Source organism: Condylura cristata, unplaced genomic scaffold (genome assembly GCF_000260355.1).
Source record: "Condylura cristata isolate star-nosed mole 26May11 unplaced genomic scaffold, ConCri1.0 scaffold00024, whole genome shotgun sequence".
In the NCBI taxonomy this organism is placed as follows: domain Eukaryota; kingdom Metazoa; phylum Chordata; class Mammalia; order Eulipotyphla; family Talpidae; genus Condylura; species Condylura cristata.
In genome coordinates this window covers 23,269,020-23,294,781 of record NW_004567125.1, presented here as the reverse complement: position 1 = coordinate 23,294,781, position 25,762 = coordinate 23,269,020, and the positions used below count along the sequence as shown (strand labels likewise).

The 25,762-nt window shown below is 34.9% G+C and overlaps 1 protein-coding gene across 2 annotated transcripts in view; it reads left to right on the top strand.

Annotated features, from left to right (window-relative positions):
• Positions 1 to 25,762, top strand: part of ACBD6 (acyl-CoA binding domain containing 6) — a 157,715-nt gene that overhangs the window by 74,906 nt on the left and 57,047 nt on the right. For both annotated transcript variants that reach the window (XM_004688535.2, XM_012728836.1), the window contains exon 6: positions 15,667 to 15,756. In XM_004688535.2, coding sequence (XP_004688592.1) covers positions 15,667 to 15,756 — 90 coding nt within the window. The remainder of the gene's footprint in view (positions 1 to 15,666; positions 15,757 to 25,762) is intronic.

The window sequence follows — 25,762 nt, the reverse complement described above, 5'->3', positions numbered from 1 at the left end:
TGATGTAATATAAGTATTATCCAATTATATTATTATGGCCATGTAAACTATGTTCAAATGCCAAGCAATGGGGTGTACAATGTGTATTAGTCAGCTTTTGATGCAGCAAAAAGCAATCCCCAAATTTCAGTGAAACCAACATTTATTATGCTATTATTTCAAAAATATTTGGGTCACTTGACAACTGCTAACCTTGTTTGGATTCAGTTCATCTTGATTTTATGCGTCTTCTTATTCTGAGATCCAGTCTCATTGGATAGGTACTATCTGGGGGAGAACATACAGTTGGACACAAATACACTTAAAGTTTTGCTTGCATGTGGCATGTGTTGCATCTACTCTGTCTTCCTTTAGTCAATACAAACCATAAACCCAAACCCCAGTTACTTTCCGTTCTGAATGTGGGGAAGCAAGGCAAGAGTGGGAAGGAAGTCAACAGTTAATATAACTCTAAACAATGCCATCGTTCAATATAATGTTTTTAAGGATAAGGAAAACCTTGTGAAAGATTAAATTGCCTGTTTTTGTGTTTACATTTTCCCTGTTCCAGTCATTTATTCTTTCTTCAAAATTGCCCAACAGACAGTTTGGAGTGGGTGCAGACACATCAGGGAATCAGTCCCACATATTTGCTAGTGGCACCCTTTGTGCAACCCTCCTTCCTTCTTCACCCTAATCTGGACTGGCTGCTTTCTAGGACTATCACATAGGTATTATCTTGGGATTTCACCTTACAACTGTACAGAATTCTCTTCTTTCCCTTCCTGGATGATTCTGTTTTCTGCATCCCATAATATTGTGTTTCCTTCCCTATTTTGATATAGTTCTTCCAGTAGCTTTTATTTCCCTTTTATGATGGAGTGTTTCATCCAGTAGCTTCCTGAGTGGGTAACTTGTTTAAAGCATTCCTATCAGAGTTCTTAATATAGGCCACGTGCTCAACAAAAAAGTGATAAATTTATGAGTGATGGAATGAATAAGTAAATAGAAGCAGCCAACTATAATGCCTATGAATCAGATTACATAGGTTCAAGTCCTAGCACTGTCAGTTCCTGACTTTATGACTTTTGTCAAGTTTATTCTGCATCACAGTTCCTAATATGTGAGATGAGCATAGGAATACCTAATTGAGGATAATTTTGAGAATTAAATGAGCTAGTCTACATAATGCATTTAAGCAATATCTAACATACACATAGTAAGTACTCAACAAATTTTCACTATATTGATTATTTTTTTAAAGATTTATTTATGTATACAAGAGCTTGGGTGTAGACCAGAGGTGCAAGGGTAAGAGGATTCACCAGAGACAGAGCAGAGAGCAGAACAGACTGATCTACTGAAATACATTACTGAGGGGTGCAGCGGGCAAGACAGGAGAGGTCTGCTGCACTATGTGAGTTAGCTCTTTGGCCAGGGTTCAGAACTTGTGCTGTAGTGGCTGTGGAGTGATTTGTTGTGCTGAGACTTACTCTCCTATGCCACCTTGGAGGCCCTATATTGATGCTTAATTAATAAAAAGGAACAGTGATAATATAATGAAGAAATGAAGAAAGCACTTACACTTTTTAACACTTATTTTTTAAAAACAGTTTAAGGTTTACAGTAAAATTTAGGTAAAGGTATAGAAATTTCCTTTACGGTTTTTAACTTCCCCCCATTAATAGCATATAGCCTTCCCCTTTATCAGCATCACCAACATGATACTTCTCTCTCTCTCTTTTTTGATCTACAGTAAATCTGTATTGACCAACAATCACAAAGTTCATTGTTTTTTTGTGATGAAGTTTCACTACAAAGTTCATTGTTGTGATGAAGGTTCACTAAGTTTCACTCTTGGTGAAACTTATGGATTTAGACAAATATATAACAATGTATCTGTGGATGGTATTTTCACTCCCCTGAAAACCCAGTGTGCTCAGCCTATTCAACCACTAGTGTTTTCACTCTCTTCATAGTTATAGTTTTGTGGGGTTTTTGGTTTTTTTTTTTGTATTTTGTTGAACTTTTTATTCATTTCACTTTTTTTTATTTTACAAAAGTTTATTTTTACATCATTTTGCACATTTTTTTTCCATCTCAATTATAATCCCCGCGGGTTTCCCATCATCAAGTCACCCATGTGCTATCACCGTAATCCGTGCATTTCCCTCTCCACCTCTCCCCACCGTTTTTGATCCCATTCCGTTTTGTGGGTTTTTTTATTTGCCTTTTCTAGAATGTCATTTTGTTGGAGGCATATAGTATATAGCCTTTTCAGATTGGGTTTTTTGACCTAGTGCTATGCATATAAGTTCTTACATGTCTTTTCATGATTTGATAGCTCATTTCCCCCTTAATGCTGAATAAGATTTCATTTTCTGCCCATACCTCACTTTATTAATCCATTTATGGAGGACTTCCTGTTTGTTTACAAGTTTTGGCAATTATGAATAAAGCTACATCTGTGTGCAGGTTTTTGTATGTACATAGCTGTTTTACCCTTTTGGGTAAATGACAGGTAGCATGATTGCTAGATAATATGGTAAGAATAGTTTTAGTTTTGTAAAATATTGCTAAGCTGTCTTCCAAAATGGCTGTACCACTTTGCATTACCACCACTATGAATGATGTATTGTTAGGTACGTACACATTAGACTTTTTTGTCTTCTTAGAAAATTGACCCTTTACCATTATGTAAAACCCTGTCTTTATGCTAGATGACTTTCCTCACTTTGAATTCTACTCTGACTGAAGTTAATATTGCTATACCTGTTTTCTTTTCATTTGTATTAGCATGATATTGTTTCCCTCCACTTACTTTTCCCCCCCCTTACTTTTAATCTATCTGTGTCTTATAAAGTGGGTTTCTTGTAGACATGTATTTGAGTTATATTTCTTAATCTGTTCTGAAAGCCTGTTTTTAAATTCATTTTAGACCACTGGATATTCAAGGTAATTGTTGATAATGATCATTATTGTTTTCCTTTTGTTGCTTTGTTCTTTGTTCCTTTTTTTGTCTTTCACTTTTTCCCCACCTTTTATAGCTATAATTTAGCAGTTTCATTTTCTCTCCCTTCTTAGCATGGCAATCAATAATATTTTCCTTTTGAGTAATTGCCCTAGAGTTTGCCATGTAAATTTACTACAATTAAAAGTCCACTTTCAAAGAACACTTTACCACTTTACAGGTGTTGTAAGTTCCTTATAATAGTAAAATAATCCTAAATCCTCCTTCCTGTTCCTTTTATCATTGTTGCTATTCATTTCATTTAAATCTAAACATACATAAGCATATATTTATACATATATACACATACTTGCACATATATACCTAAGGAATGTATTTATAACATATATACTTAAGCATGCATAATTGATTGTATTATTGCTATTATTATTTTGAACAAATCAGTGTCTTAGAACAGTGAAAAATAAAAAAGCAAAGTTTTTTATTTTATCTTCACTTGTTCTCCCATTTTGTAAAATCAAGTTTCTTACCTATATTATTTTTCTCATCTCTAAAAACAACTATTTTTTTTTTGCAAGAAAGGTCTATATGCAAAAATTCCCTCAATTTTTCTTTGTCTAAGAAAGCATTTCTCCTTTTCTGTTGAAAGATACTTTCTTAGGACTCAGAATTTTAGTATTTTTTTCTCACTACCTAAAATATTTTTTTTAACTCTTTCTTATATGGTTGCTTTGTGTGTGTGTGTGTGTGTGTGTGTGTGTGTGTGTTTACAGCTTTCTTCATTTTGTACACTTTTTCATCTCAATTGTAATCCCTGTGGACTTCCCACCACCACTCCATCCATGTGTCATCCCCATAGACCCATGTGCTTTTCCCACCCCAGTTTTGATCCTGTTCCTCTCTCCCCCCCCTGGTTTATAGTTGTTAGTTGATGTTCATTTTTACTTTATTACAATTCATATATTTTTTTTTTCCCTGATCCCTTACACTCCTGCTATAAGTAAAACCATCCAGTATTTTTCTTTCTGGCTTATTTCACTAATCATGATCCCTTCCAGCTCCATTCATGTTGCTGCAGATGGCATGAATTTTTTTTATTTTATTTTTATTTTTTTTTTTTTTTTTGCTGAGTAATACTCCATTGGTACATTGTATGTACCAATTCTTCCTGATACAATCATTTTTGGGCATTTGGTTGATTGCACATCTTCTCTATTGTAAATAGTGCAGTGATAAACATAGGGGTGCGGGTGTCCTTTTGAATTAATATTTTTTGTCCTTTGGGTAGAAGCCTAGGAGTAGAATTGATGGATCATATAGAAGCTCCATTTTTAGCAGTTTCAGAAATCTTCAAACAACTTTCCATAGTGGTTGGACCAAGTTGCCTTCCCACCAGCAGTGCAGGAAAGTTCCTTTTTCTCCTTATCCTAACCAACATTTGTTATTGCTAGTTTTTTTACTATGTGCCATTCTCACTGGTGTGAGATGGTATTTCATTGTAGTTTTGATTTGCATTTCCCTTCTTACAAGTGCGGCTGAACATTTTCATATGCTTGTTGGCCATCTGTATTTCTTCTTAGGAGAACAGTCCTTTTAGCTCTTCTGCCCATTTTTTGATAGGCTTGTTCACTTTATTTTTGTTGAGTTTCATCAGTTCTCCGTATATTTTTGTGGTCAGTTCTTTATCATTAGTATTGTGTATAAAAATTTTCTCACAATCAGTAGGGTGTCTTTTTGTTCTGTATATTGTCTTTTTGCTGAATAAGAAAAAAGGGAATGGAGGTATCACATTCCCAGACTTTAAACTATACTACACAGTTACAATAATCAAAACTGCATGGTATTGGAACAAGAACAGACATACAGAACAATGGAATTGAAAGAAAACCCAGATATAAACCCACAGCTCTGTGGACAGCTAATCTTTGACAAAGGAGCATAAACTATGCAATGGAACAAAGAAAGTTTGTTCAACAAATGGTGCTGGGAAAACTGGGCTACTAACTACAAAAAATGAAGCTAGATTACTATCTCCCACCATACACAAAAACTCAAAATGGATTAAAGAACTAGACACAAGACCTGAAATCATAAAATATTTATAAGAAAATACTGGCAAAACACTACATGACATACACCTCAATAACATCTTTAAAGATACATCATCTTGTATGGTTTCTAAAGAGAGGTCTAAAGTAATCTTTTCTTTGTTACTCTAAATTTTTGTTTAAGCATTGATTTTCAATTCAAATAGTCTTTTGGAAATTGATTTGTCTTTTTGAATTTATGATTTGAAAATGATACATCTGTTAATTGTTGTAGGTTTTGGGGTAGTTATCCTGGTTGGTGTATCATGAGGTTATTAGTACTAACATTAATTTGGGGAGATTTTCAGACATTGTTTCAGATATTTCTTATGCTCCCTTTTCTTTCTTTTGGTATTCCCAGTATGTATAATTTATATCTTTTGTAGGTGTCCTGCAGTGTGCGGATATTCTATTCTGATTTTTTTCTTTGGTCTTTGTTTTCTTTGCTTTTTTTGTTTTTTTCTGAGGATTATATATTATTGCTTAGAGATTCTTATTCTTTCTTTACCTATGTCTAGTCTTATAAAAAAAAAAATTAGATGGTGCTTCCATATGACCCAGCAATCCCACTCCTAGGTACCTACCCAAAAGACACAAAAACACTGATTCAAAAACACCTGCACCCCCATGTTTGTTGCTGCTTTAGTTACAATTGGAAAGACATGGAAACAACCCAAAGCCCAATAGTAGATCTGGATTAAAAAGATATGGTACATATACATAATGGAATATTACTCAGCAATCAAAAAAAATAAACACATGCCTTTTGCAGCAACCTGGATGGAGCTGGGAAAGATCATGCTTAGTGAAATAAACCAGAAAGGAAAGGGGAAAATGCTGGATGATTTCACTCATAGCAGGAGAATAAAGGACCAGGGGAGAAAATAATAATAATAATGAACAACTATATACCAAGACATTTTACAGGGGTGTAATGGAGAATGGAGTCAAAAATGGTGGGAGGAGGAAAGTACACTGGACTATGGTGATGGCACATGGGTGATTTGGTGATGGGAAGCCCATGGGGATTACAACCAGGATGGAAAAGACACAGAATGATGCATAAACTTTTTTTGTTAAATATGTCTTTATTGATGCATACAGAACTGGGGTACAGGCCAGAGGTGCAGGGGTGGTGAGAGGATTCACCAGAGCAGAATGGGAAGCAGAACAGGCCAACTGACGAAGTACACTGCTGAGGGGAGCAGCGGCTGGGTCAGGAGAGGTCTGCCTCACCATGTGTAGCTCCTCCGGGACAGGCAGAGATTGAACTCATGCTGAAGTGGCTTTAGCTAATTACTGCTGTGCTTTAACCCACTGCGCCACCAGGGAGGGCCCAATAAACTATTATTTAAAAAAAAAAAAAAATTAGAAGCATTCTTTTCTGTTACAATGTTTTTTTTTTAAATCTCTACCATTTTTTTGTTTGTTTCTTCTGTCTACCTGTTCTTACAATCTGTGTATCTTATCCTTTAGAATCCTTTGCATATTATTTGTAGTTTTCAATTTCCAGCCTGATAATGTTCAACATCTCTGCCATGTTTGGTGCTGATGCTTGCTTTGTCTCTTCAAATTGTGCCTTTTGTTTTTTGGTATGCCTTAGAATTTTTATTGATAGCTGGGTTTGGTGTGCTGGGTAAAAATAACTTCTATCAATAGGCCTTTGGTAAATGTTGGCAAAAGAAAGTATTGTTGTGGTCCTGTAGTATGTCTGCTTTTGGGTTGTGAATCTCATATCACATGTATTTTTCATATATTTTTTTTCCCTTTATGTGGGAGAGGTTGGCTAGAATAGATGAGACTTGTATTCTTCCCCTCTTCCAGGTCTGTTATGCCCTGGTAATACCCCCAGCATGTAAAGCTTGGGTTAATTAATTCCTTCTGAAGGCAGGCCTTCGTAAAAGAACAGAGTGCTTCCAGTTCTCTGGGTATTTCAAAATGGTTTCTTTCCTTTTTCTCCTGCTAGAAGCTCAAAGGGATTCTGCCTCTCAATATTTACTGTGGGAACCTGCTGTGGGAGCCAAGTTCCTGGAAGTGAATCTTATATTGTGGGGGCCTCCAAGATTAAATCTCCTGTGAATTGTCTTTACTAAGGCCCCCCACAGTTCATCAACTGCAACTCAGGTTTTCCTGTCCAGCCCTGGTTGCCTAGTGGTCTCCATTCATAAGACTCTTTTGAGGACATCAAAACCTCCTAGTTTCTCCTGTCAGTCTCTCCAGTCTTAGTAGCTTACCCTTTGTCCTCCTCTCTCTCATGGATCTAAAAAAATAGCTAATTTTTCAGTCATTATAGGTTTTTACATGTTGTAATAATAGAATGGCAAGTTCCTTACACCTGAAACTAGAAACCAGAAGCACACTTAACTTTTCAGGGTCACTTTTTCACTAGAAAATAGTATGTATGTACTATATTATCTCTACTAGAATTTTACATCTTTCAAATAACAAATGACAATACTTTATAAAGTGTGTGTTAATGGTTTAGAGAATATTTTCACTCATTACCTTGGAAACGTTGTTCTCATTTTAATGACAGGAATTAAAGCTTGGAGCCATCATCTACTTTTCAACAACTGTTAAGTTGACATACAGGTCTGGGAGAGTGTTCTTTTTACCACTGAATTTAAAGGAGGATAAGTAATTTCCACTTGGCCCTGCTAGTATTATCCTCTGATTTGCAACAATTTCTTTTATAAAATAGTACTAAAAGTCATTCCATATAGCCTGTAAAATGATCACTGAACAGTAGAGGTAGAGATAAATGCCTCAAAATGTTAAGGATCTGTGAAAATAAAAGGATCACTTGTAAAATGTGTTGTTTCTGCCATTAGTTTCTTTGATGTAGTATGTCTTCCCAGCTCTTTCCATTTGTTACCCATGCAGCTTCCTTTCCCCCCCAACTTGCCAGAACACTGTGTTTCCATGAACAGATGAAGTGCTTACACATTCATAGACTGAGACGCCAAGAATTCAGTTGGGTTCTCTCATTGCTCCAAGCAGATTTCTGCCCTCTCAGCCATGACAGCTCAGGCTGGGCTTTGAATACTGATAGCAAGTTCTTTTATTATTAATCAGGGATTTGTATGAATTAATTTAAGAACATGAGGGAGATGGGGTCTTAAAATTAAAATCAAACTTAACATTAAGTAAAATAAGTAATACTGCTTCATGATAGCAAATAAAACAACTTAGTAAGCTTTGAAGATAGACTAAAAGTATGTGATTTCAAAATTAAGTTGCTAGCTAAATACTTTTAATGCCTTTATCAGAAGAAAGTCATTTCATTACTGTAATAAGTTGAGTAACAATTACTTTGAAAGGATGTCCAGTTCTTTGTGTTTATTTATCTAATATTTGCACTTGAGATATTAAACTATTGAACTTGACATATTGATTACCTGGGAGTCTTTGGGATGGTATATATCTTTATTTGAAATGTTTATCCTATAGGTTTGGCTTGATTTCAGTCTTGTTCTCAAGTAGTTTAAAAATTGCACTAAAAATTTGCTATGAGCACATAAATTTAATAACATTCATTATTAAATACTGATTAACTGTATTTACATTCCATACATTGAAATATACACAATTGTTATATTGCCTGAAATGCATAGTTGAATCTCTATCATAGTACATTGACACATATCTATGCCTTTTGAATGAAATATTCGTATTTCAAAAACAAAGTTTTTATGAATAAATACAGTTCCTCCTATAAATCTTTTATCCTTTTAAGTTTTAATTATCGCTTACATAGTAAGGCATCTGATTCTAGTTTGAGAAAATTACCTACTAGTTTCTGTTGATGTAGTAATTAGACATTGTATTTCACATAATAGAAAGTAGTTTTGTAGTTGTACTTACTGTTCAGAAACCATATGTATATAAATATGTAATATATAAATCAGATATTTCAATGTGTAAGCCTACATCATCTTATATGTATTTATTTTTTATTTTATATTACAACGTTTCTTAACCATTTACAAAAATGTTCAGAAATTGAGAGAGAGAATATGAAAGGAGAAGATCTTAAAGCCTATCACTTTTTTACACATTGGTTTAGTTTTTATCCTTAAGCAAAATTAATATATTTTTTCACTTAAGCCAAATATATGAAGTTCTTTCAAGAAAATATTTTTTAAGATAAAAAATGTTTTGAAGATTTATCAAATAACACATAATTCTTGTCACATTGTTTCTCAGATCAGTGTAACATACAGTTGATACTAATATATGAATATTGATGATATTTAAATAGTATTTTATATTTACATAAATTTAAATTTGTTTTAGAATAAATGTGGCAATGCATTATTTGTGCAAAATAGTCATCATAGTTCCGGTATAGTTCGTTATCATCAATCCCTCCAAAAGCATTCATATAGTTCGTTGGTTTTCCTTAGATTCATTTTGCACTTACAGAGTACTCTTTTGTTGAACTACTTGTTTAGTTAAATTCTTTTCTTTCCATCCTTTTGAGGGTATAATTGTTATATCATTTTCTCTGTGTTTATTGGTTCTTTCAAATAGTTTAAAGGAGGTAACCCTCTCTTGACTCCATTCATTTCCCTTCTTGCTTTGTTTTAGATTTGTAGTTCATGTCAGAATATAATTTACATTATGTTGGCTTGAATAACTGGATGGCAAAATGTAGTGTTAACCCAACAAAGAAGCAAAAGATTTAAAACATAAAGTCTGTATACTGAAACTAACTTTATGCTTTTATTAAGTTACGAGACAGGAATACAAAAAATGCATCCTCAAATAACTGTCTACATATAATATATGTTATTTTGGTTGTGGAATAGATTAAGTTAAAGGAATTTTGTTGATTCTGATAATTGAGAAATGCAGTACAAACTCAAATTTTACCCATTTTCTTTAAGACAGACAGCAAAAATCATGCCTGTGGTCATATTTTACATCAGAAATTCATTAAATGCATAATCACAAAATGGTGATGATAGTTTAAATCTTGCAAACTTTAGCAACTTCCTTTTTTTGAATTTTTTTATTGCAGTGAAATGTGTGTAACATATAAAATTTACATTTTAGCCAATTTTAACTGTACAGGTCTGTGACCTTTGGGGCACTCACAGTGCTGTCCAACACCACTGCTGTCCATCTCCAGAACCTTTTTATCTTCTTCAGTTGCACGTCAGTACTCATTCCACAGTAACTCACCATTCATCCTTCCTGGCATCCACCTTTCTACTTTCTGTCTCTAGGACATTGGCTACTCTAAATAATGTCACATAAGTGGAATCATATAATATTTGTCCTTTTGTGACTGGCTTATCCACTTAGCATAATAACTTTGAATTTATCCATATTGTAGCATGGATTTATCCATATTATAGCAGAATTTCCCCTTTAAAACTGAACAGTACTCCCTTGTGTGTATATCTGCCTTTTGTTTATCCAAATATTCCTCTCTGTGGAACTCAAGTTGCTTTCACATTTTGACTATTGTGAATAATGCTGTTTTGAATATGTGTATATAAATTTTTGTTTGATGTTTTTCTAACACTTACTATGAAAAATGTAACGCCTATAGAAACATTGAAAGAATGTTACAGTGATCATCTGTATACCTACCACCAAGCTTCTACCCCTGATAACATTACTGTGCTTAATTTCATCCTTATCTGTTCCTCTCTATTTGTTCATCAATCTTTTTTCATACTTTTCAGAGATTTTTATAAATAGCAGGATACTTGCTTCTAATTGCTTCAGCATGCTTATCATTATTTAGAATTGAATATTAGTGTACTTTTTCTTTGGAGATTACTTCTATGTACAGTGACATGCACAAATCTTAAGTACATTTGATTAATTTTGACAAAAGCATATACCTGTGCAATCAAAGCTCCTGTTATGAAATGGGACATTTCTAATCACCCCCCAAAGTTCCCTCATCTACCTTCCCTGTCATAGTCCCATAAAGGAAACCACTGTTCTGATACTTCTTCTATAATAGATGGGTTTTTGCTTTTGCTATAAATTAACATAAATGGATTAATGCATGTATACTCTCTTGTGTAAGGTTTATTTCACTTAACATGTTTCTGAAATTCTTCCATCAATGCTTTTCCCCTTTATATAGCTGAATAAGAGTTCATCACCTGAATGTGTCAATTTTCTTCTGGTGGACACCTGGGTTGTTTCCATGGCAAGTTACTATTACTTTACAAAGGATGGCGTATTATCCTCCTTGCTTATTATTCCTTCACCCTCAAGTCACTAACACTATGGCTTACTCAGTGCTCAAGGGGAGATTTTTTTAAAGTAGTGTATTTTACATCCTCTCATTTATTTGACACTTCAACAACACAATTTCTCTCTAATCTAAATTTTTTTGGCCAGTGAGAGAGGTTAAGGAATTGATTGTTTTAAATGTTTATTACACATAATGGTGTGTGGCCGGTTTTATTTTTAATGCTAGTAAGTGAATTACCCCACAGAGAATCATTGACTTCAGAGCCATTGGTTTCTGCATTATATACATCTTGAGATCTTAAACTCTGCCTGTCTGACACACTCCTGTCTAATATTTTTCAACACCATTGGCTTTTCACTATTGAGAAGAAATGGAAGTAGGAGGCCTTGTGTTAATTTTTAGTGGGTGCTGGTAATTCTCACTGCCAGGTGCTTCCAGCAGTAGCAGCACCAGCAATAGCAACAAAGAGAAGAAAACAGGCATAGGATAGAGAAGATGGAGACATTACAGGCTGTTGGTAGCTGAAGTTCTACAATTAGAAATTGAAATCCAACTTTTGTAGGGAGGAATTAAAATTGACATTTTGCAATATTTCATTTCCTAATTAGGCAGCAATATACATATATACCATACCATCTTTGACAGACAGACAAGGTGGCAACTCTTAAAATTTAAACTTGCCAACTTTTTTTTTTTGTCTATTTTTGTTTATTGTATATACGGTGTACATTATTCTAAAAAATACCTTAAGAACATCAAGAATCATCTTATGAAACAATCTCTTTTATTTTGTTATATACAGGACAAGATCTCATTAAAAAAATTTCATGGTTTAAGTAAGGACAAGTAACTAAGGATATAAAAGAAGCATTTCAAGTTAAACCCACTCTATTTTCCAGAGGTATGAAAGTAATACCACTTAATAGGTTAGCTGCTACCCTGCACTTTCAAAGCACTTTAGAGTCATTCATCTGTATGAGGAAAGATAATATTAGCTCCCTTAGTTAATAGATGGAAACTCTCCCCCACACTCTATATTTTATTATATTTGAGTCCCAGAATTTATCCAGAGCTCTCCAAACAGTGTTGTGGTCTTCTGGTGACCTAACAAAGATTCCCTTTAATAGCGGATTTCCCTCTCACCTGCTACATACTTCTGTGATATTTTTTTAAAAAGGATTTTGAAAACTAGACACAAGTAACTGTCAGCTTTTGTGGCATCAATAAAAATAAATTTAAGTTGAATATTTATAAGAAATTATGTCACCCATCAAAGAAAATAAAACTATTATATATTTTAACATGTAGAATATTTCATTAATTTGGATAAAACCTGAAAGCAAAATTTACTTTAATGTGCAAGTAGTTCATGATTTTACTTCTGGAGGAGAAATTACACAATCCTGATTTAAAATAACTTAATAGGCCCTCCCTGGTGGCGCAGCGGGTTAAAGCGCAGCACTGAGAATCTAAGGCCGCTTCCGCGTGAATTCGATTCCCGCCTGCCCCGGAGGTGACCACATGGCGTGGCAGACCTCTCCTGACCCGCCCGCTGCTCCCCTCAGCAGTGTACTTCGTCGATCTGCCTGTTCTGTTCCCCACTCTGTCTCTGGTGAAGCCTCTCGCCGCCCCTGAGCCTCTGGCCTGTACCCCAGTTCTGTATGCACAAATAAATAAATTTTAAAAAAAAAAAATAATAACTTAATAATTGCATTTTATTGGTCTAGATATTTTGTGGTTCACAAAGAAATATTTCCTAATTTTGTCATATTGGTTATGAGGATAACATCTCTGCAAATTGCTGGTTATGTTATTATTTGAACTACTAATATTCAATTACAACATGTTTACAGGAATTTTGTTATTTAAAGAAGAGCATCTTTAGGCCCCTAGTTGTACCATTCTTCCTGTTCCTTTAACTGTAGAACACTTAGAAGGCAAAAATTCCTAAACATGATTTAATCTGTTTGATCTGGCTTATTTACAAGTATGTTTAATTCTATCCTTGTGTTTTTAAGTTTCTTAATACTGAATAAAATTATTAATCATTGGATTATCTGAATGTAGATATTTTCAACACATCTACAGAAAGTCATTGTCAGAGAATTCGTTCTAATTCAAGGTTAATTAGTGTACCATTAAAATAATGTGTTACAAACATTAATTACATTGCAGGTCAAAAAACGTGTTAAAAATCGTGGTGCAGACGTCTGAGAGCATATCGTCCTTCTTAAATCATTGCTATACATATGCCACCCTTCTGGAAAATATGGCCAAAGTGAGAATCACTAGTGAGGTCCAGTCATAGGTGTTTCCCTAAAGTAAATTTTTGGCACCACATATAAGAAATTTAAAATAGAACTCCAATTAATAGTTCAATGTGTTGCTTGTCTACTTTCCCATTGAAACAGCTAAAGATTTATGTTTAGCATTAGTTGATGGAACTCCATCGGGTTAAACCTAAAAAGAAATTAGGAACCTGGTTGAGAAGTAGAAATTATCTGTACCTCTTATGTAAAAGTGTTAGATACATTAATTTTGTTTTCCTATTTAACTATTAAATAGTCTGACAAGTGTACTTTGTATGTCACACATCTCTTTTAACTCTGTAGTAATTTGAACTGTCGTTTAATTTAGTAGCAATAAATATGTACTTAAAAATTATAACTAAAAATGTTTGAGACTTTGAAATTTTATCTGAGTTTCACATGAAAGCTATGTAGCAGTTACACTAAACTATAGGATATTGTATACATTGGTGTTTTTTCAGAGGTTATATTAGATCATTTAAATAATCACCTAGAGGGTTTCAACTTAGTGCCCTGCTAACAGAAGAGCAGTACACATTAGAACTATAGAAACTTCACTGGAAACTAATTTTCCACTCAACAATACAGTTTTTGCTTGATTTTTAGACTTGTCTCCATTTTTAAAGATTCAGTACACTTTGAAGAAACTACTTTTGTTACTACAACAAATTGTGATATTTTCAATTTTTTGTTTCCCTTTTTGAATTTTGTTTAAGCCTGTTGGCAAACAGATGCTGACAGGTAAATAAAAATAGATTGAGCAAATGAAAAGAAAAAGGACAGTTTGAACAGAGGTTTTCTTACTTTGTTATTTTTGTTTGTTTTGAGAATAGATCCCAGTTTAATTAGTTTAACTAATAGGTGTGTGAAGAGTTTGAAAGATTAAGTGTGTTCAGTAAAGTTTTCTTGAGAGGTGCTTTTTACCTTAAAACCATCTTTATCCCAGCTTATGTCTACTTAAATCTCTTCTAAAATGGCATAAAGCAGGGACTTTAACTTAATGTGGAACATTCCATTCTTAAAAAATTTCTTCAGTAGTACCCTGAAACAGAGCTAAGTCATATGCTCCTCTTTTGTTCAGAAAAGCCCTTAGCTTTAGGCTTTTTTCATTAACTGAACCAAGATTTTCTAACTGTAGAAAACAGAAGTAACACATAGTACCTGTGAGTTATTGGTAGATAAGTTAAAACTAATGTTTCATATTTAGTACTTTATCTCCTGATATTTATCCTGTTTAACAAATGGCTTTTACATTCTACATTTGGAGATAGTCACTAATAGATCAGACTACTGTTTTTTTAGATATTTGGAATGTTAAATGGCAATGCTTAGTTTCAAACTGGTTAGATTTTATGTTTTAAGGGCTAACCTTGAATTTAAATTTAAATTAAGATTTTTTTCCAAAGTTAACTAATTTTTTCAGGCACAAGATTTCTTTCACTAGATAAAATGAACATAGTTGTTTAAGAAAACTAACATTTATAAAGTTTTTTTTAAGATTTATTTATTTATACAGAACTGGGGTACAGGCCAAAGGTGTAAGGGTGGTGAGAGGATTCACCAGAGACAGTGGGGAGCAGAACAGACCAACTGACAAAGTACACTGCTGAGGGGAGCAGCGGGCGATTCAGGAGAGGTGGAGAGGTCTGCTGCACCTCTCATGTGGATCACCTCAGGGGCAGGGATCAAACACATGCTAAGGTGACTTTAGCTTCTTAGTGCTGTGCTTTAACCCACTGCGTTACCAGGGAGGGCCTTCTGAAGTATTTTTCAATATACAAAGCACTTTCTTAAAGTTCATTTACTCAATAGATGTTATAGGCATTATTGTTAGTATTATCCTTATCTCCACTCTACAGTGAGGAAACAGAGCAGGCTGAAATAAGTCACTGGGCTAGTATGCAATGGATACCAGAAAGAGAACTCAGGATTTTCAGTAGATGGGGAATTTCAATTGTTTTTCCCATGCAATGGGAATGACTGACTTTAATGTCTGTCTATCTTATAAAAATTAACGTGTAATTTCGCATATTACTTTGCCTGTTTTATATGGCCCCACAACTGGACTAATACCTTTATCTTTTTCTGTGTTTTTAGGGCAGAGCTCTGCTCCATTGGGCATGTGACCGAGGACATAAAGAACTAGTCACAGTCTTGTTACAATATAAAGCTGATATTAATTGTCAGGTAAGAGTGATAACAAGGGGACTTTTAAAAAACAAGTTGAGGTAAAATCCACATAACATAAAATTGTTTTAAATTTAGTGACATTTTAATACATTTTATAGTGTTGCGTGACCCTTAGTTATTTTCATCACTCCAAAAGGAAACCTGTACCTAGTCAATAGTAACTTTCTATTTCCCCCCTCATGCCAAATCTTGACAAAAACAAATCTGCTTTCTCCATGCATGGATCTGCCTGTTCTGAATATTCCATATAATTGGAATCATAAATATGTGGTCTTTGTGTCTGGCTTCTTTCATTTAGCATGTTTTCAAGATTTATCTTATTATATAACAAAATCTCATTCCTTTTCATATCTAAATAATATTGCATTATATGTACATATCACATTTTGTTTATCAGTTCATCAGTTAATGTATAGTTGGGTTGTTTCCACCTTTTGTCATTTGAAAATAATTGCTGTGAATAATTTCTGTACATGTTTTCTTTAGAACACTTGTTCTCTAGTTCTTTTGGCTCTATACCCAGGAGTAAAGTTGCCGAATTATATGGTAATTTTATGAGGAACCACCATTTTACATCCCCAACAGCAATGCACAAGGGCTCCAGTTCGTCCACTTCTTTGCCAGTTCTTGTTTTCCTTTTTTTCTTTCTATCTTTAAAACACTTTTTTTGGCCCTCCCTGGTGGCGCAGCGGGTTAAAGCACAGCACTGAGAATCTAAAGCCACTTTCGCATGAGTTCGATCCCCACCTGCCCCGGAGGTGACCACATGGCGTGGCAGACCTCTCCTGACCCGCCCGCTGCTCCCCTCAGCAGTGTACTTCATTGATCTGCCTGTTCTGCTCCCCACTCTGTCTCTGGTGAATCCTCTCACCCTCCGCATCTCTGGCCTATACCCCAGTTCTGTACGAATAAATAAATAAATCTTAAAAAAAAAAAAACACTTTTTTTTACATCATTCTTCATTTTGTGCATTTTTTTTTTATCGCAGTTGTAATCCCCATGGACTTCCCACCACCAATCCACCCATGTGCCATCACCACAGTCCAGTGTACTCTTTCCACCCTAGTTCCGATCCCATTTCCCTTTCCACCTCGTTTTCCTTTTCAGTAGCCATCACATGGGCCAAAAATGACCTCACATGGTATGATTTTGATTTGCATTTCCATAGTGACAAATTATGTTGAGTATCTTTTCATGTATTTCTTGATGATGTGAAATAGCTATTAAAGTCTTTCACACATTTTTTAATTGCACTGATTTTTTTGTTATTGAAATATATAAGAATTCTTTACATATTCTGAACACTCTGTCAAGTACATGACTTGCTGATATTTTCTTCCTTCTTGATAGTGTCTTGTAGAGGCACAGAAATTTTAAATTTTGATCAAGTACAAATTTATCTCACTTGTCTTTGGTTGGTTATAGTCTTCATGTCATAAACAAGAATCCAATGCTGAATCTAAGGTTATTAAGATTTACCTGTTTTCTTTATTTATTTTATTGTGGCAAATATATTATATATATATATATATATATAAATTTTTCATTTTAATCATTATTAAGTGTGTCATTCTGTTGGGCTAAGTACATTCTGTTGGGCTAAGTATTGCCATCATTACCATTCATCTCCAAAACATTTTCATCTCCTTCACCTGGAACTCTGTAGCATTAACTAAATTGCCCATTAGTCCCTTCCTCCAGCCCTCACAACTACCACCCTGTTTATTTGTTGTTTTTTGTTTTTTGTTTTTTTCAATATTTATTTATTTATTCATACAGAAATACAGAACTGGGGTACAGGCCATAGATGTGGAGGGTGATAGGATTCACCAGAGACAGAGTGGGGAGCAGAACAGGCAGATCCACGAAGTACACTGCTGAGGGGAGCAGCGGGCGAACAGGAGAGGTCTGCCACGCCATGTGGTCACCTCCGGGGCAGTTGGGAATCGAACTCATGCAGAAGTGGCTTTAGCTTCTTAATGCTGTGCTTTAACCGGCTGCGCCACAAGGGAGGGCCACCCTGTTTTTTATATCCATGAATTTGACTATTCTAGGTACATCATATAAGTGGAATTCTATAACACTGTCCTATTGTGACTAGCTTATTTCACTTAAGATACACAGGCTTCACCCATGTGTAGCATGTGTCAGAATTTCCAGATTTTTAACAGTAATATTGCATTATGGTATATTGTATTTTGTTTACCTGAAGATCCATCTGCTCACACATGGATTACCTTTACCTTTTGGCTATAAAAATAATTCTGTTATGAATACAGGCAATAAAGGTTTGTTCCAGTCCTTGGTAGCATTTCTTTTGAGTATATACCCTGCAGTAGAATTGCTATATCACATGGTAACTCTGTTCTCAACTTCTTAAGGAATCAGTATACTGTTTTCCGCAGTACTGTATCATTTTTCATTTCCAGCAGCAATGCACAAAGAGTTCTAGTTTCCCTACATCCTTATCAACACTTGTTATTTTCTGTTTCTGTTTCATTATAATGGGTGTGAGTTGGTATTTCATTGTGGTTTTGATTTGCATTTCCCTTGTAATTGGTTATATTATACATCTTTTCATGGCATTATTTACCATTTGTATGTCATATTTGAAGAAATGTCTATTCATGTCCTGTACTCACGTTTTAACCAAGTTTTATTTCTTTGTTGATGAGTTATAAAAATTCTTTATATATTCTAAATGTCAATCCTTTAACGATTTACAAATATTTATTTTTGTTGGTAGTCTTCACTTTGTTGATAGTGTTCTTTGATTATACAAAAGTTTTCCATTTTGATAAAGTCTAGTTACCATTTTTGCTTTTGTTGCCTCTGCTTTTGATTTCCTAGCTAAGAAATTACTGCCAAATTCAATTCCCTATGTTAAGTTTTATTTATTTTCTTTAAAGATTTATTTATTTATGTTTACAGAACTAGGGTACAAGTCAGGTGCAGGGGAAGTGAGATGATTCACCAGAGACAGAGTGGGGACAAGAACAGGCAGAACTGACAAAAAGCACTGCTGAGGGGAGCAGCCAGCAAGACAGGAGAGGTCTGCTGCACCATGTGGATCAGCTCTGGGCTGGGGATTGAACTCTCACTGAAGTGGCTGCCACTCACTTGCAGAGCTGCATCTTAACCTGTTACACCACCAGGGAGGGCTCTGTTAAGTTTTATTTTAGCTCTCACACTTAGATGTGTGGCCCATTTCCAGTTAATTTTATGGCCTCAATTTTTTGCATGTGAATATTCAGTTTTCCCCAGCACCCTTTGTTGAAAAAGACTATCTTTTCCTTATTCAGTGGTCCTGGCAGCTTTGTCAAAAATCATTTGATCAGGGCTGCTTCTGTGGCTGAAGGGTAAGGCTGTCTAGCTTTGGCCAGCTACTGCAGCATAATTTGGATCCCTGGCCAGGGAATTAACCCTGGTCAGGGAGCTAATTATGTGGCACAACAGACCTCTTCTGTTTTACCCACTGCTTCCCTTAGCAGTGTATTTCAGTGGATCCACAGATCCCTGATGAATCCTTTCACCCTCCTCCCCCACCCCACACCTCTGGCCAATACCCCATTCTTCTATGCATAAATAAATAAGTAAATAAAATCTTTTAAGAAATCATTTCATCGGCTCTCCCTGGTGGTGCAACGGGTTAAAGCACCACATTATGAAGCTCTCCAAAGCCACTCAGCACGAGTTCGATACCCTGCCAGGGAGGTGACCCACCTGGCACAGCAGACCTCTCCTGACCCACCCACTGCTCCCCTCAGCAGTATACTTCGCCAATCTGCCTGTTCTGCTATCCACTCTGTCTCTGGTGAATCCTCTCATCTACCACACCTCTGGCCTGTATCCCAGTTCTGTAAGCATAAATAAATAAATCTTAAAAAAATATATCACTTGACCATAAATATGAGTTTAAGTTCTCTTGTATTTCATTGGTTTATATAGCTCTCCTTTTTACCATAATTACACTGGTTTGATTACTGTGGCTTTGTAGTAAATTTTGAAATCAGGAGGTGTGAGACCTCTAACTTTTTCAAGAATATTTTGGGATACTCTGGGTCCATTGAATTACTGTATGGAGTTTAGGGTAGATAATTCTTTTTCTGTGACACATGTCATTGGGTTTTTTATAAGATTGACTTAATCTGTAGATATTTTGGAGAGTGTGGTAACCTTATTAATGTTAAGCCTTCCAGTTCATGTAATGATTAGCATTTACTGGTATCTTTAATTTCTTTCAGCAACATTTTATAGTTATCAGTGCACAAGTAATTCACCTCTCTGATTAAACTTATTCCTGAGCACTTTCTTCTTTTTTTGATGCCAGTAAATAAAATGTTTTCTAAAATTTCTTATTAGATTTTGCATTGTTAGTATTTAGCAATGTAACAGATTTCTGTATATTGATTTTTGTATCCTTTACCTTTGCTGAATTACATTTATTCTAACAACTTTTTTGGAGTTCTTGGAAATTTCTACATATTTAGATCTTCCAGGAAGCTTTTCTTCACTCTGACCAGGTAGACATTGTATTATAATTGCCTATTTACATGTGTGCAAATACCACCATATGCAGATGCCTACCATAATATCTGACCCATAGTAGGTACTCAATAATTATTTAATAAAGTAATAACAGCTGATAAAAAAATTGTTTCCATATTAGAAAAATAAGATGTGAGAACCAGAAAAAAAAAGACCTAAGTATCTACTGGATACATGTGTTAGCCATGCTGTTTTGTCAGAAATATTTCTTTCTTCATTAGACTTATATAAATTTTTCTTGGCCAGTTTCCTAGCTTTGAGTCATAGGTCAAGTCACAGCCTTACGCTACAACCTTACCTTGAAATGTGTGTATTTCACTGATTTTTTTTTTTTTTTGGAGGGGGGGGCGGTGAGTAGGCAGTATATCTATAAAAAAGACTAATGGTTAAAAATTCTTCCTCCTACCCTTATTACCCATTTCTCTTTTCCAATTCTTTTTTTTTTTAAGATTTATTTATTTATTCATACAGAACTGGGGTACAGGCCAGAGTTGCAGGGGCAGTGAGAGGATTCACCAGAGACAGTGGGGGGCAGAACAGGCAGATCAACGAAGTACACTGCTGAGGGGAGCAGCAGGCGAGTCAGGAGAGGTCTGCCACGCCGTGTGGTCACCTCTGGGGCAGGCAGGGATCGAACTCATGGGGAAATGGCTTTCAATTCTTAGTGCTGCGCTTTAACCAGCTGTGCCACCAGGGAGGGCCCCAGTTCTTATTACCAGATTTATGTGTATTTCAAGCTATGTTACACATATGCAATGTTATACAATAGCAAAATAATACAAATTACACATACTACTCTATAACTTTCTTTTTTTAACAGTTTATCTTGCAAATTGTCCTATATCACATCAAATAGTGCTGCTTATTGTTTATAATAGATGCATAATATTCCTTTATAGTTATATATTATAAATTTTAAAACTATTATCATATTAATGGTCTATACCAACTTATATTTTTACTAGCAGGATGTAAACATTACTGCTTTTACATTCTTACCAAAATAGTTTGTCGTAACACTTTTTGTCCTCTGCCTGTTTAATGAACACAAAATTTTTATTTCTCTTGTTAACAGTAATGTAGAGCATCTGTTTATATATTTCCTCCAGTTTCCCATTGAATTGACGGTGTTTTTCTTACTTTTTAAGAACTTTTCATATATCAAGAAAAATTAGCAGTTTCTTTGTGATATATCAATAATTATAAAAATTTCCCTCCATATTTTCTTCTGGTACTTTTACCATTTCATAGTTTCTTGACCCATCTAGAGTTACTTTTTGTTATATGCATGTAGTAGGAATTTAATTTTCATCCAGGTGGTGCCAACTTTTTTGTTTTTTTTTAGTTTTATTTTTATTTATTTTTGCATAGAAGAACTAGAGTGTAGGCCAGAGGTGCAGGGGTTGAGAGGATTCATCAAGACAAAGTGGGGTGCAGAGCTGATGGAGCCACTGAAATACACTGCTAAAGAGAGCAGTGGGCAAGAGAGGAGAGGTTTACTATGTCATCAGCGTTAGCTCCCTGGCTGGGGATTGAACTCAGCACTGAAACTTAACCCCTGTGCCAACAGAGATCCTCCCAACATTATTTTTATCTAGATTTCTAGAGCCAATAATGTTATTGAATAGTCTTTACTGTTGTGTAGTGTCTTTTTTTTTTTTTTTTTCATATTCTACTTTATGTTTCAGTCTGTTCTGGGCTATTCTATTCTACCATTGATATTTCTGTTCACATACTTATGCAATTTTAAATATTTTAGCTTCAAAATATGTTTTAATATCTGTTAGGGACAAATTCCTTGCCTACCTAACCAGAAATTTTTCAATAATTTTAACTTGTTTATTTTTCTGTGTGAATTTTGAAATATCTTTTCAACCCTTGTTTCTTGAAACCACCCCTCTACCCCAGTAAAAAACAAACCAGAACAATAAACTTGGTACTCTCATGTCTTTTATTTGGTTTGAGTTGTTTGAGGGTACTTTGGAAGCCTGTAGTTTTGCCAGTGTACTTCTTCTATTCCATTTGTTTTGTTAATAAAAGACTTTATGTGGATTGGTAGAACACTTTTTACTAAATGCCAGTTTTAATGAATACAAAGTCTCATGTAGGATTTTAGGATGGATAAGTTATGACTATATGCCGGGCAGGGTTTTCCTTGCCAGTTTGCATCCACATGACCATTTTATATTGCCTCTCACTGCGCTTTTCCTTTGTTACTGTCAGTCCTCGTCCATATGATCAAGCTTTAGATAAGGCAATGCTTTTGACTTTGTCAGTTGGGGTTGCTAAGATGCTTCCAAGTCAGAGGGCTTTTGGAGATTAGCTCTCAGAATAACTTTTCCCTTGTAATTTCTTTTCTGGTTTCATTATTAAAAACTCTTTTCATATATAGACAGTACCAACATAATAAATGGAAGGAAAGGTTCATCTCCCTCATGACTCAATCTTTCTTAAACAACATTATTATTGACTGGTCTATTGGTTGCCAAAAAAGAAAATCAATTTTATTAGAAGTATTTGCTTGGCCACAGATCTTGGTACTAACCCAGCAAAGACAGGCTGATGTTATCAACTATCTAAAGACTAATTTTTACCATTAGCTTGAAATGAAGTAGTAATTAGAGATATGTCAAAGTCTACTTTGTGTTTTTCTGTCATTTTTACCCTTCAGTAAGTCTCATACATACTTTTATTGCATTGTGGCTTCTACATTCTGTGACTCTGATGGAATTGGAACTTTTAATTTAATTTTATTTCTAGGAAAGATTCTTTATAGATTTCATTTGTTATCTGGCAGTATTATGGACACAGTTTTAGTTTTGTCTCTTCCCCTGCTTAATACCATTTTTTTTTTCTACTTTGGAAGTTAGGTTCTTACCAAATTTGACATTAGGATATGGAGTAAACACATACACACACACACACACACACACACACACACACACACACAAACACACACCTCTCAGACCTCTTGAGTATCTTTGATCTTTCAAGCCCTGGAGAAAGGTTAAAACTACCCCCAAAGTACATAAAGTATTTAAATGCTGAAGTTTTATTGCTAGATTTGCCCAACTTTATTCTAAAGTAACATTAAGGAAATAAGTGGAGTAGGAGAGAAATAGGAGCTTCTGTGGTGTTAGGTGTCTACTCTGTACTGGGTATTAATGCAATTTAAAAGAAAATATTTTGAGTAGCACTAAAACATTTAAGAACTTAATGATTTATAGAATAGCATAGAACAGTGAATACCTTGGTGACTATTTGTTAAAAAAAGATTTGAAAAACATGAAAAAGTATAAAATAGTAAGTAAAATTATCTTTAATTCTATTAGATATGTATGTATAAGGGATTTTTAATATTATAATATGCCAAGCATTTTGTGTATGTTATCTCTTTAATCACCAATCCTGTAATATAATATTATCTGCATTTTACTGAAACAGGAACTTTGAAACATCATAGAACTAGTAAGTGACAAAGTCTCGATTCGAACTTGTCATTCTGACTAAAGCCCTGGCTCTTAACTTCTGCACTCTAAAAGCTGTATTATTTCATTATCACCTTTATTTTCCCTATTTACTGTATGTAAAAGTTTTAAAGATGTTTGGTACAGTATTGTACTGACAGTATTTTCCTTCATTTAAAATTATTGCAATATACCATATACTCAGTGAGATATAGGCAGTACAAAAACCTTAAGGATATAACTTAATGTATTTTCTCTTGCTCCATACATGCAAGCACATGTGTGTGCACATGCACACACACCTGTGTACCACCTATATCAAATTAGAATATTTCTAGAATCTCTAGGAAGCTTATTTCCTGTCAGTATATATTCTTTCACCCCCACTCTGAGATATCTTATTTTGAATTCTGTTAAAATCAGTTGGTTCTACTTGAAATTCAGATATTCGTAATTGTATAATATTCTTTTGGAAGAATATTGGTCTATTATGCTCAGTATAACATTTGTAAGAGTCACCTGTGTTATTATATGTATCATTTGTCCCTTTATTTTTATACATGTGTGACTTTTCACTGTATGCTTATGCCACAATTTACCCATTCTCCTGTTGATGGACATTTAGTTTTCAGATTTTTTTTTTCTTTTCCTTAGTTTTTGACTATTATGGATAAAACACCTATGAATATTCTTAAACATGGACATGTACACATACATTTTTATTTCTTTTGAGAATATGCCAGAGTAGAAGTGTTGAGTCAGATAGTAACTATGTTTAATCGTTTAAAGAACCGTTTCTGATTTTTTAAGATTTATTTTTATTTATTTGTGCATACAGAACTGGGGTACAGGCCAGAGGTGCATGGGCAGTGAGAGGATTTGCCAGAGACAGAGTGGGGAACAGAACAGGCAGATAAAGTACACTGCTGAGGGGAGCATTGGGTGAGACCCATGCACCATGTGGGTCACCTCTGGGGTGGGGGATCAAATTCGCACTGAAGCGACTCTGGCAAGTTTCGCAATGCTGTACTTTAACCCCTTGTACCACCGGGGAGGGCCCTGCTTATGATTTCTCAAAGAGGCTGCTATATTTTACATTCCAACCAGCAATGCATGAAGCTTCCAGTTTCTTTACATCTTTTTGATTATAGCCATTCCTGTGTAAGTGAAATGGCATCTCATTGTAGTTTTGATTTCATTTCCTAATTAATGATGTTGAATATCTCCTCATGTATTTATTGGCCATTCAGATCCTGTGTTCTTTTTTTTTTTTTTAAAGATTTATTTATTTATGCATACAGAACTGGGGAACAGGCCAGAAGTGCAGGGGCAGAGAGAGGCTTCACCAGAGAGAGTGAGGAGCAGAACAGGCAGATCGATTTAAGTACACTGCTGAGGGGAGCAGTGTGAGCAGGGAGAGGTCTGCCATGCCATGTGGTCACCTCCCGGGGCGGGGATCAAACTCATGCTGAAGTAGCTTTAGCTTCTCAGTTCTGTGCCACCAGGGAGGGGCCCCTGTGTTCTTTTTTTTTTTTCCCTGTGTTCATTTTTAAAAATGGATTGTTTCTTTATCTCTGAGTTGTAAGGGTTTTTATGTATTTTGGATCCAAGTCTTTTATTAGAAATGATTTGTACACGTTCTTCCATTTGGTAAGTTGTCTTTTCACATACAGAGTCTTCTAATATTTTTGGGTTCTGAGGGAATGCTTACTAGTACTTGAGCTTAGAACCATTCTAAGGTACCATTTTTCTCCAAAATGAAGTTTTATATATTCTAAAGAACTGAAGTGAGTATGTAGGTGGTAGTGAAGGGAAGGGTGGGGAAGGTAGTGATTAAAGCCAATAGCTCTGCTTTTTTTTTTTTAAGATTTTATTTATTCATTCATACAGAACTGGGGTACAGGCCAGAGATGCGGAGAGTGAGAGGATTCCCCAGGGACAGAGTGGGGAGTAGAACAGGCAGATCGAGGAAGTACACTGTTGAGGGG